The 13,508-nt window shown below is 43.2% G+C and overlaps 1 protein-coding gene across 1 annotated transcript in view; it reads left to right on the top strand.

The window, feature by feature from the left end:
* T265_11288 (hypothetical protein) overlaps positions 1–12,968 on the top strand; it is a gene marked incomplete at both ends in the record, with an annotated part of 80,405 nt that extends 67,437 nt beyond the window's left edge. Inside the window, 8 exons of the mRNA XM_009177904.1 lie at positions 70–205; positions 2,064–2,334; positions 4,442–4,680; positions 7,222–7,353; positions 7,890–7,977; positions 8,992–9,125; positions 11,140–11,251; positions 12,220–12,968. Coding sequence (XP_009176168.1) covers positions 70–205; positions 2,064–2,334; positions 4,442–4,680; positions 7,222–7,353; positions 7,890–7,977; positions 8,992–9,125; positions 11,140–11,251; positions 12,220–12,389 — 1,282 coding nt within the window. The remainder of the gene's footprint in view (positions 1–69; positions 206–2,063; positions 2,335–4,441; positions 4,681–7,221; positions 7,354–7,889; positions 7,978–8,991; positions 9,126–11,139; positions 11,252–12,219) is intronic.
* Positions 12,969–13,508: the final 540 nt, after the last annotated feature.

The raw sequence follows: 13,508 nt of genomic DNA, 5'->3' as shown, positions 1-13,508 counted from the left end.
TCGCACCTTTTTGGTCATAACGAAGTTCAGCTTGATGCAACCACACTATTTAACCTTTTACTCTGTCAGTGAGAAAAACCGCATCCCCTCTTACTGTGACCGTGTTCTATGGTCTGGAAAACTCAGCGAACTACTGTGCTATCGATCTCATCCGTCTTTCACAATGAGTGATCACAGACCGGTTTCCAGCTACTTCAAAGTTGGAGTAAGTTGTTCGGACTGCTTGCGTCGCTGTCTGTTTGCATAATCTCTTCTTCGCCTTTCGGTGACAATCTGGACTACTTCGTAGGTGTTTGATGCATAGCTACAATCCCAGACATAACCAGGTTTTACCATCTATAATAAGGTAATCCACTTTCTTGAGAAAACCCCTATCGAAAAATTAATCCTCTTACAGGCTCTGGTATAAACACTGTCAGTCAGATTCCCATGTTGTGTCTTGCTGAACGGTAGTGCAACTCTCTATCGGTCCCTTGGCTTCCTGCTCCGCCCACTATGGTCTATCAAAAAGGCATGGTAGCTCTAGACAAAGGGAAATTACTACAACCGTATTTATAGGGTAGCCACAGAGTATTCCACAAGGTCGTGCCAGAATCTCCATGAGGGGGCGAGAAGCGTCGAATCAAAAGTGCTAGACTCGTATAGGCTGGCATTCTGACCAATCAAGGCATGCTTTCGTTTGGTCCGTGTCCCGCACGTGATACATCCGTTCAAATGATGTGATGTTCAGTTATAAGGGACGGCTGGCCTCCTGACAATTTCCTGTCCATCCATTCTCGTGCAAGGAACCGTGTGAGCATCAGCCAGAAAAGGACGACAATTCAACAAATTCCATTTGGCTGTAGCCTTTTTAACTTCACCTCCCCATGTGGTGGCCTGTTTCTCGAGTGATTTTTGTCGGCTAAGACTTTGAATAGGGCATTCATTCGCCTCGATGGGTGTAGGTTTGACTTGCCCCAGCCATTTTGACTTCGTTTACGTTATTCGCAAGTCCGCCACACTTAGCCGACCCCTGTTGTGCGTTTGAATCCGGAGATTTGAGCGCCGTGTGCGACATTGTCAAGTGAGTTACATTGTCTTAAGGACATACTTGATACTCTATGTTTCGCTCAACACGTGTTATCTTCGCTTGGAGCTGGATAGTCAAAATAGTAATAATGATAAATGACAATTCTCTTACCCATCAGTTCAACATGACTGGTGGTTATCCTACTGGTAGGATTAATCCGTCGCTGCAATCTATACAATCAGCCTTTGAACTTCTTTTTCATTGAGTCTGCTAAATTTCTTTCTCCAATGCGCTGTTACCTACCCCACCTCCCCGAATCATCGGTGATCGAAACTGTGGCAGCTACCGCTGTACGACAAGTACGCGGTTGTTACAGCTGACAATCATGATGATGATGACCAGTGATTGATCCCAGTTCAAACAAATAATGTGCCCGATTGTGTAGTGTCATAGATTCCCCACACACTTGAATAGTCCTCTATGGATGTATTCTTTTCGTACTCAGCTGCTCAAAGTTCCGAGACAGGCAATCAGAGTTTCTGTCGATAGTTACCAAAAAATCAACTAAATTTCCTCATAACCCACTCTTCCGAAGTTTCGCGCTTGTTCTACGTGCTATTTGTTTACAGTTCGATAAGCTTTAGACTGAAGATATTTCAAATGGTAAAGCACGAGCTTCTGACAGCAGGTTCATTTCTGATACCCTGACGTGATTATTCTTATGAAGGAGAACCTGATAATATTTTAGTTCGTGTGCTTCATTCGCATTGCATGTTAATTATCCCTGTAAAGGACGCCACAACCAGCCAGGTTTTTATACTGGCGTAAGGTTATCCACTAAATTCCAGTCGGCTTCTCTTCACGCAATGGCACCTCTGCACCCTAGCCCCAGTACCCTGTTACCATTGTTACCCCAATTGATAATTCCGATAAGTGGTTGTGATCACTGAATTCAGCCATATGTCAGATACTGAATTTTCTCAACTTCCTCCGTACTTAATTTAGTACAGATATTCTTTTACAGCTTAACCCTGACGTTTCCTATCTACTTCAGCTCCGTCGTGTCAACCGGAACTTGTTCCAAAACATCTATGAGGCGGTGATTCGGAGTCAAGATCTTGTTTATAACTTATCTTTACCACAAGCACAATTGGAAAGTCAGGACCTGGACTTTGGCCCAGTTAGGTTTTACGAAGTATCTCAGCGTACAGTAAAACTAACGAACACCGGCCTTACGGGTCTGCAATACGTATTCCTACGTGAAGGGATAACTGAATTCCCCTCCTGGCTGGCTGTCAGTCCGGAAACCATGCGAGTGGAAAAAGGTGGGTTTATTCTGAATGTCCGCTTCTTAACGGAATTTAAACTGGATCTTCGCCCTCCGCTAGCCCACATAACACAGCGTTTCCTCTTCCCTAGAAAACGTCCCCGGGTAATACCAAAACGTCTCCTCAGTGCAAGTATTTCTTCTCAGTGGACCTTACCGTCAGGTACCTCACTGCACACCTGCGCCATAGTCACGAAATCTTACTTACTTTCCTTCGACCGTTTCCTATATGAGTATGCAGTTATCTTTTCACCTGAATGAACACACAATATTCAATAAACTTGCGCATCCGTGACTGAGACGGTAAAACTCTTCAAAATTCCAAATGTCCCTAGGTGTGGGTATAACTTCTTCAGGACGCTTGTGGATTTCTGTCCAAATACTCGTTAGCAGTCAACGCATTTAACCCACGCATACTCGGCACGTTTATACACACTGATATGAGGAATTGATTTCTCTATTCTCCAAGTCATCCAGTGGGAATGTTTACTTCCTAAGGACATCTTAACTGTCATACTTACATTACACTTACTGATACTTATGTGAACTCCGACAGCTTCAATTAGCTATTATGTTGCTCTATGTGCGGAGTTCTGTCATTCTTCAACACCAGATTTGTACTTAACTTCGTTCAGAATATCAGTTTCGTTTCGTTTCATAAAAATCATCAGTTACGAGATCCAGCCAAATGCACGACAGTCGCTGCTTGCAGTCGCCGCATTGCAAGTGTTATGACAAGATTTGTATTTTACAACCAGTGACAGTCAATAGATCGATGTATGACATCTAAATACCTCAACTCTGTCTCATAATGAAGAGGCGTATTGTAAATTGCTGGCTTTCTGAAGAGTAGTAATTCCCATCGCGTACTATAATCGTCTTTGTTTCGTGTTTAGCTTCACTTTTTCCAAGGTATATCGTTCCTTCTCCCTAATCTACATTAGGGACGGCTTCCAGATGTCACCACGTGTTTTCACTGAAATAGCTGGTCATCGGAAGAAAGGTCAGGTCGCTTCTGGAGTTTCATTATCCTCAATCCTCTACATGTGTGGCGACTGAACGAGTGGTGTTGTTATTCTAATCGGTACGGTCGTTGTTCCGGATCTTGGGAACCGATTACGTCTCGGCCCTTTCGGTTGCGTTTCTCATGCCCTCTCAAAATACCCTTGTTAACTCGGGAGGATGTTGTGTAGTTTATCCGTAGAGTGGCAAGTAGATGTGTCCCCACTCAAAAGTCAAGGCAAATAGACCTCAAAAATAAGCACTTTTGCATTGGTTCTGGTTTATAAACATATGGATACATGGCAGTGCAGTTATATTTTAGTTCGACTGGTTGGTCATGGTAAAAGACCGGGTGGGGTTACATTGGTTCGTTTTGGAGCCTAGCTTTAGTCCATAGATCAAAGTGAATAACAGGGGACACTAGATAGAAAACAGTCTATTCAGCTTATTAGCCCTTTTTAGGAGACCTCCCTCTGTGTACTGTGCTCTATTTCTTTCTTTATTCAACGGCATGTATTTAGTTTTCATGGAAATTTTACGAACATGTTCAGGGGGAGTCTAGAAATGCCCTCAGATGCGAGAATCCCTGTAATCTGATGCGTTCATATATTGGTCGTCAGTCATGACGAACTGGGTCTTCTTGTACTACCTGGCTTAGTACGACGAAACAATGTAATTTGCCTCTAAGATACTTCCTAGTATGACAGCACACATAATGACAATCACTAGTAACTCCAAAATTCCTGAGTTACCGCGCGCCGCTTCGCATCGTTTTCCGGTTTCACTACATACTGCAACTGTGGTACCTTTCAGCGAATAATGTTGTGTGCGTATCCTAGCAGGAATTATTGATCTAGTCAAATCAAGCCAGCCGATGTTTCTAAATAGCTTCTCAGCAATACTCTCGATATCAGCCAGTTGACTTTTCAGTCAATTAGCAAATCAGTATCAGTGATATAGGATGACATTGGAAAATCCGTACTGTCAGAGTCAACTTCTCTGGAGTCCTGTTGTATGGGTGATACAATACACTAATGTCGCGAACCTGTTTCGCTAAGTTCAGTTCCTGTGATCTCCTGCTCATCCGTTGTTCCTCTTTACAGGCGGATCGGTCCAAATTAGCATCGAGATTTTTGTGAAGCCGGAAATTGTGGCGGATCTTAATAGCGGTAAAACCGCTCTATCTGCCATTGTTGTGCTACGTCTTCTGGGAGGAAAAGACTATTTCATCTCTGTAAGCGGGCAGTTTATCCCGACCTGTTTTGGCCTACCACTCAGTCTTCTGCTTTCGCTGGACTCCTTACCTGTCGCCTTTATGCCAATTAACGAGTTGCAGGACAAAGTAAGTAAAAACGATCATCGGGTTCATAGTTGTTCATTCACTGATATTGTACGAAACATTCAACTTTCCGCTGAAATGTGTACTATTTCCGACTGGTTGCGCCAATCGACTGCCACACCTCAACCTACCAGCATTTCGAAGATAAGTGGTGTGTGATAGGTCGTTCCAGAGTACCCTAACTTTCGGGGAGGGGCACTTGGTAAGAGAGAAGCTCTTTTCTCCATAGGCTACTCTGTCTCCCTATTATTAACAATAGTACCGCCATTACCAGAACACCGGATGTGCTCACGAGTCAAAGAGGGATGCGCGAACTGACAGCATTTTTCGGGTCGATTGATGCGAAATTCCTCTGTCAACCTGATGCATTAATTTCTATTCGCATTACTGTCGTCTGAACAGTCTTCTTCCTGTCCTGGCGCAATTATTCTGGTTGTCCCACCCCAAAGAGGTGAACCACCGACAGGCTCTCCATACAGCCTGAGTTGCCAACATTCTCCTTAACAGTAACTCAATAGCCTTCATTATTTGACTGCGTGCACAGTTCCCTATGAGTGGTTCCGTTCTGAAGCACTTTATACATGATGATGGGCAGGTACATTAGTTGCTGAATTTAAAAAGCAATCAGTGTCGCGATCAGCTGTTAGCAACATTGGGAACTTTAATGCTCCAAATTGCGAAGCTGCTAATTTGCGTTAAATTCCTCATAGAAGGTTTGAAGTTGTACTCGTGGTTTTCGCGCTACTAATTTGGTGTCCCATGGCAGTTGTCTGTGTATCTGTTTTGCTCCACACCTGGCTGTGTGGCCGTTAATAGAATCATCCACGTTTCGTACGACAAACTGAACAAATAGTTTGGCCTGAGTTCAATCACAAAATCTGATGAGCATATCGCACCCTGGCTTGTTTCGAATTCAATTCATTACGTAATATAACAGTGTTTAGAAAGTCTAGAAACTCCTGGGCCGACTCCTACGAGATCCGCTAATTTTGGGGCTCATTGGATTGACCAAATCCCCGAATTCTCAGTGTTATTTCGTATAGGGATGCCGAATCAACGGAATGCTCAAATAATTATTTGCAAGTCAAGTTCGTTTTATCTCGAGACGGCTGGGTTTCTCTTTTATATCGTTCTTCAGTTGCCTGTGCCTCACAGGCTGCCTTGTTGGAGTGATATCCAGAATTTCGATGTTTTTTATGTGAATAGGTTTACCGGATGAGCCCTAAAAATGACCAGGAGTAACCGTCAACCATATAACCAGTGTGGTGTCAAGAAAATCACTTTTTATACATTTTTAAACTTAACATGAGACGGCTCTTCGGTTGAAGGACATAAGAAACGGGAGATTCAGTCGAGCCTCCAGTTGTCCCCAATTTGGTTGATAAATTATTGTGTACCTGTTCAATTATTCTCGTTTTATCTCACTGACCGAGAAGGCCGAACTCTTGGGTGGAACCTTCAATGACTTTTTCCAGTGAATTTATGTGTTGGTCGATTTTTTTGCTTGCACGTAGGAATGCCTTCGTAAACAGTTGAATCATATATTTTGCTTCTCTCAAAATGTCTATCAGTTACACAACTCTTGTACAAAGAGGATGATCTCTTCGTAGTGCAAACGGAACATGAAGACCTTTTCTATCTTCGAAGCGTTTATTGTGCACTGCGTATATTTCAAACAGATAAAGCTCGTGATACAATTTGCTGAGCCCATTCATTCTGCCTCAAAGCACCTCGCGGAAGTGAGATTTCGAAAATTTGTTTTCTTGGAAGTATAGTTAGATGGTTCAGTTCGTACATTATCAGGCGCTACCGTGCAACTATAATGTTGACAAGCCAAGTACCTAAACAGATCGCGATGCAAGCGACATGGATGGCTGTAAGGTTCTCCGTGAAAAGAGGTTATGATAGACAGAGGGATGTGTTGCGAGCTGCTGACGAGAAATTCAGCGTCCTCAGTTCCTCTTGTTGATGAGGATGCCTGTGTCCTTCGCTGGTTAGGGTTTATATGCAGCTCGATCCCACCTTGGAGTATGTGAAAACAGGACGGTGATCTCACTGTAGTTTTATGAAGCCGTTGTGATTTATCCAAACGAATCGTTAGCCCAAATTGACCATACTTAGGTATCAAGGAACTATGCTAGGGACTGTCACAGATATCAGAGAGAAACGATTATCTATTCTAATTCATCAGTGTTCTGACACCAGCAGTCGTAAGAGCAATATGTTCCCCTGATGGCGCTCCAATCTCAGCAAACACAATATGATTGGAAGATCAAATGTTCCCCTGATGGCGCGCCAATCTCAGCAAACACAATATGATTGCTTTGCTCCACAACCTTCTTTGTTCGGAATCCGTTATTTTCATACATGCTTTGAAAACCAAATAGGTCATTCATGAATGCGCACTTCCTGGTACTCTCGTGGGGATTCACCAATCGTCGGTCCGCATATCACAGGTCTGCTAGTATGTCCTGGTTTTTGGGCTGTCGTCTGTTTTGCTCCACAGTTTGACGTATCCCTGTGCCTACTACCTTCCTTTGACAGATTCAGTCCGCACGCGTTGGAGACTGGCAAGAGGCTGAACCGAGTGTTCTCGCTCGCACGGAAAAGCCACCGTTCCATGTTCCAAAAGAAATCTTCCGGCTCGTCGATTATATCAGCCAACATTTGGAAGAAGTAAGTTGACCTAGCTTTTGGTTCTTTAAAATATCTCCTTTGGCTTATCAAGTCTTAGCTTTGTTACCCTGAGTTTCTTGGGCAGCCAGACTGACTCTATCGTGTTGCCGGTCCGACTGCAGAACTATAGACCATTCTCCCACATTCTTTATCCACATTTGTGTGCATTTATGGGGTATACCGGTCGTTTATATTGAAATCGAGTTGAACTAAGGATCTTTTGTTGACGCTAAACTATACACATTAATTAAAGGCAGGTGTGTCTTTTTTTCAATAAAATTCTCAATCAATCAAAACTATGTGGTCATGACAACAGTAGCATCGCTGTGATCTTCATTCAAGTTAAAGCTGTCATCCTGGGCGAGTCTTGCAGCCATATTGGTCGGGGCTGGTGATTTTGTTGAAGTGTCCGCTCGGTTTCAGTGCTTTGTAACCTAGGACTTCTGCTAACTCTCGTTCGATTACTGATCTCGCCACTGAATATTTTCAATGTTTCTCCCCTGTTGAGAAAACTTCATCTCTAATCCCTAATTTAGCCGGAATTATTTCGCCAAACGGGTCAATACGGTGAAGTGGGTGTCATTCGTGACCTACTGGATACAACTCTCTCAAATATTACGTTTCGTGAGTTTCATTCTGTTCGATGCATTTGCAGCAGCAATGCATGCATATTAGTCCTCTGATCTCAAATTTCTCGAGGGTCAATTATATAACTCTGTTTCGTTGCACTCTTTCAGGGCGAGTTGTTACTAGCAACATGTGTTTGTCCTTGTAGCTTTACAAATCACAATAACATATCCACTACCACAGTGTACACACGTCATTAAATCTGTCAAATATTCCTTCGGAAAAAGCAGTCCTTGTTCAAGCTTATGTCTACGATATAGTCAATGCTTACCCCTTTAGGGCGAAACCCAAATAAAAGATTAAACTGGCGATTTATAGGCACTGACTGGCGATGCAATCGTCTCCATAAACCTATCCCTATTGTTTTCTAAACGCGCTCTTAACCCGAGTTCTTTACCGTCCGTTTGTAGACCCCCTAATCCACTGTATTCTTTATCCGCACATTGTTGACAGTGGTGTGCTATGGTTACCAATTGTACGTGTTCGAAGGAATTATATCCACCTGAAAATAGTAATGTTTGCACTGACTGCTAACGTCAGAAAATTTCAGTATGAAAATATTAACCCAACTAACAAACCTCTTACTTCTCCGTAGCAGCAACAATCCGCTGCTTAACTCTTATGATGTTATATTTTGAGTGGATACACTCCATTTGACACTAGGTAAAACCTCTTGAAGAAAACTGTTATATTATTCAGGTGAAATCGCTCACTACTTTTTGTAGACACCTCTCGAAACAGGTCAGGTTGATTTTCGTGTTACTCCACCTTTGCATACAGTCCCAGTAGACTGTGTACGTTAGTCGAGACGTCTTTGTCGCATGTACCGCCAGTTCAACACTCGTTCCCTGAATTATCATAACCATTTTATGACATTCGAGATAAGAATATCACACTTGACACGGACTCAAATAAACGCGTTCCTAACATTCTGTACTGCTTTCAGTTTCTCCCATCCCCATTATAAGTGCCAGCCCACCATAACTATCAGTTCGTTTATCTATTTTGTAGCTGAAACCATCTCTGTCCATGCGGCTGCATTTTGCTTGCTCATCTTTCTCAACACAATGCCAGAACCAGTAATTCCACCGGCCTTTCATGCCACATGTCTGGATGCATGTGGTAACTTGGCTTCTGCCGTGAAAGTGAGTTTTACCACCGCTACTCTGATTGTTACTGTGACCAGAATCAGTGAGCGTGGACACCATGGTCTAAATCATGTCAACGTAGTGAAGTTTCTTGTGAGTGTTTCGTCCAGTCACATGAAAATCCTCTGACAGATCCGCCTTACCGCTTATCTCATACTGTGGGTGCTGGTTGGGTGAACTGCACCTAAAACAGACAAACCAAGTGAGGAACCTTCGAGGAATTTGGTAAAAAGTGATCCACCAATGTGACTTGTTCTAGAGAAATATAATATGGAATAACGGCCAGATCGCAGAGCGGAATATTTCATCTTAGTTTATTTAGCCCATTGCTCTTTTTGGTGACACGGTTACCAGTTTTTCTGATACTGTGACGCCCGAATTCCACATACAAGACGCGAATCCGAGAGCAGCAAGTAGGAATCACACCCTTACATTGTATGAGATATTTGAGCAGTGCCACTCACACCGCCGACTAACAATCTGCTTCTTTAGACTTCAGTCGGGCCTTGGAATCTGTCGATGAAATAACTGTCCTATAGATACTTGAGCAAGATGGAATGCCCTTAGGAATATACTTCGTGCTCCATAGAGCGAAACTCTTGGTTTTGTGAGTTTTCACTGAATTGTTGAATGATTTTCTAGAAACTTGTAGGATTTGTCAGGGCGGAATTCGATCTCACTTTTTGTTTAATTTTATGTTATAATCATGAACATTGAATCGTAAATCTAGGAATCGAATTGGCACACAAGAAAAGAATAATGAACCTGAAGTATGGGAATGTTACCCTTTTTATCATTCAGCAATCGTCAAGTTCATACAACCTGCCCTAGATATAGTGTTGGTGTGACATTTGCTTTGTCTTCAAAGTGAAGTCTTGTCCTATTGTAGTAACGATATTTTCCTCAGCTTAGTTATCAGTTTTGAGTCTCCCAAGCTAGTATGCACGTCAAAACAACCACCAAAGGTGCACAAGGTATATTAACGTCCAGAACAAAGTCAGAGACACTTGTACAGCGCCTCATTCATATAGCGTAAGCTGCGGCAACATTCTAGGGATTCTGACGCCTTCTGGATGTGACATTGGCAACCACATTCGGCCAATACTGGGTCACGATTGGTTGTTGGGTCCAGATTTTCGACCAATCAGATCTCGGCTTGATGCCGGACCGGCATGCGTCCCGAACTTTTGGCCAATATTTTGCGGGGCAGGCTTCTCGGCCGTAGCAGCAGCTAACTGCGAGTGGTTAAGCGGAATCCGTGTGGAATTCCGCCTAACAGGTATTAAATGTTCGGAGTGATGCGCTTGAGTTTGCTGAAGGGATTACGTATCTCGACAGCTGCTTAGGCCAACAATGTGCTGCAACGGAAACTGTTAGTGCACGCGTTATTACAATGTGAACAACGGCGTGCATCACACTGCCACAATCTAAATCTCACTGAAGTCAAACGGCCCAGTATGTAAGGTAAGTTTCTGGTTGTGAAATATGACCATAACGGTGCGAATATCTTAGATGCCTTCGGACGTTTCGTCATCATTGACTTTCTCGTGATGGTGTGGTAGTTGGGCGTTAGTATTTACCAGTTCGGTACTTTCGATAGTGACTATTTCAACATACCTCCAATCGCCGGTAAAACAGCGATCAAGACGCGACAGACTTCGTGCAATTAAATTCTGTCCGAAATACATGCATCTTGTTGTCATAGTCTAGAAATTCGTGCGCTCGGAAGTAGCAACATTAGATTTGCTCTTCGGTGGACTACATCTACATGAAGACCTAAAAACGGTCAAGCCACATTGTCCCTTGGGAGGGCCTACTTCCAGCACATCACTAAAATAGCTTTCGTATCCCGACAGCATTCGAATAAAAGTATTATGGAGAAGCAACAATGTCCGAAAGTTCGCCGTATCTTTTCATTATATGCTTTACTGTATGCCAGTCGTGTTGACTGGAATTTCATCATGAATGACTTTGTTATGCAAACAAAACTGATCGACTTTTTTCCCCACAGAGTCTTTCGCGCCTCCCGATCGATTATCAAAATCTGTTCTGCTACCTCACGGCATTTCTTCGACGCTGCTTGGCACTTAGCGATAAAAATGGCACTGATGTACAATTACTGGGTATGTCCGTTTTTAAGTTTCACTTTGCCGTGACTTTTAATGCAACTTTCAGATAGATGTCTCCAAAATATAAAACAACTTTACCCGGTCCCAAAAATGGTTTTGCTTAGGATGGGCATTTTAGATGTCTATGACCTCGAAGTGTTTTCTAAACGGGTGAAAAATGTATATGTAGCCCAGCTTGTTTCGGTAATAATTTATTGAGTCAATCAGCCATGGGTCTTGAATAAATAATTCATTGGCATACGAATCAGTGTAAACTGAACTCGGTCGAGGGTCTAGTGAATCTGTGTAGACCCATTTGAACCTATATTCAAAACGGCGAATTATTTGTTCTCCATAAGACGGTAGTTGGGGATTTTTCCAATAAAAAATCAAGTACACAGAATACATGATAAAGATGTCGTTGGCATCTTTTGTGAACTGCCTGAAAATTATGGAGGCCACGGAGCCTGTCTTGTAGTGTGTGCTGACCACTAGGTCACCCTGAAATTCACCGAATACTAACGACGAAAGCACTCCTTGACGTTTTTTATGTTTTCTACTGCGAACCACGTGACTGAAGTCCCTCAATTACCTAATTTCAGGCAGACAGAGTTGGCGCTCATGCCCAGCCCTGTACTCTAGTGAACCTTAATATTCTAACTCTAGATCCCCCTGCTTGACACATTCTTATCTCTGAATCAACTGTCCGGAATAGTTTTGGTACAAACACGTTGTGCCATAGGACCAACCGACTGACGCACTAATTGTTCTTCATCCTAGTGTAATAAACGAGTTATCGACAGGCAAACGTCAGTGCACAAGCACTCGTGCTCAGAGCATAAAATTAGCTGTCACCAACCGCTTTTACTGAATTGCTCGGGAATGAAACTTGATGATCGGGCGCGGCAATCAGCAGAGCATACTTTTACTGTCACCCATGTATTGGAGGTACGCTGAATCCGATACCGTTTTCTTAATTTTAGCCTCCGCGTTCGGTGACGTCATTTTTCGTGACGCAGTTGTAAATCCCGCGCCAAGCGGACGAAAAAACACACGAACAACTGCGCTGGCTTCGCGACAAGAGAGCCCAGCTCTTTTTATTCGACAGTTCTTGACGAACGATGCATTCAGCTACTTCAGTCGTCTCCCGTGACGTATGGGCCCATGAACAGGCCGAACATTCCTTTCATCGTGAATGTCTCGTCACGACCACTGTGGCCACGGGTGAATGACCACCTGTTTGCGATAGCCTTGAGTTCTTTCATACCAATATTGTCGTTAACTATGCTCTCTAATCGCGCCTCATCCATCTCCTAGTTCCCAGTATGGTTTTTTTTTTACTTGACTTCATGTTTCACCTCATTCCTGTGCATGTTATGCAAGAGCAGCTAACTTTACGAGTGTTTTGTTTTACTTCTCGAGATTACATGACACCATATCGTTGATTGTAATCAAGCCTAGCTACCCACATCCGGACTGATTCAGGTTCATTCACTGTTTCTAGATGAAGCAGTTAATTAGGTTTTTTTAAATAATTTTTCACAAAACACGTAGTTTCGTCTCTTATACTATTTAACTGCATTCATCCAGATTTCTAAAAAGCTTGTCCAGCTATACCGACGTCTGTCTGTCTTCTAGTGTGCGATGCTGATCATAAAAATTTCAGTAAAAATAAATTTCAGGGATTTCTCCACTGGGAATTTCATCTAACTCTGGTTTGAGCGATGCTGAGGTCTCTACTGGAGACACGGCTCATTCTTTCGGCGGTTGCAGTCAACAAAACGTATTCATACTGCACTTCGACGGACTGAAAGTTACTTAGCCGAACTTGGCCTGTCTTTGGAACGGTGTGACAAAGTATGTGCATAGTCGCGTGCAAACACCTGTTTGTAGCCACGTGGGTTTCCTGTATTAGGATGCCGTAAATTCGTCAATCCCAATGTGGTGCACGGATTTACCTTGGGCACAAGACAGCTGCACAATCCTTAGTAGTATTTCTTTGCCGCACAGGAAATGCTGAAATCTGGCCATACTTTGCTGCAACCCAACTTCAGGTTCCTCTCCTGATGAGCTTGGATGTCTTAGCAATGAGGGCAACTAACGGGTTGATTTGTCTCAAACCGTATCAGCCCCTGAGTGAGCGAACTGACGTTCGGGACGAAATGAACCAACTCATTGAGCGAGTCACCTTTATCAATGGCAGCGTGCTCGAGATAGCTCCAGTGGTCAAAGCACAAACTTACAGACCGGAAGGTGCGTGGTTCGAACCCAA

The sequence above is a fragment of the Opisthorchis viverrini genome (assembly GCF_000715545.1).
Source record: "Opisthorchis viverrini unplaced genomic scaffold opera_v5_468, whole genome shotgun sequence".
NCBI classification, from domain to species: domain Eukaryota; kingdom Metazoa; phylum Platyhelminthes; class Trematoda; order Opisthorchiida; family Opisthorchiidae; genus Opisthorchis; species Opisthorchis viverrini.
This window is presented reverse-complemented; position numbering and strand designations above follow the sequence as displayed.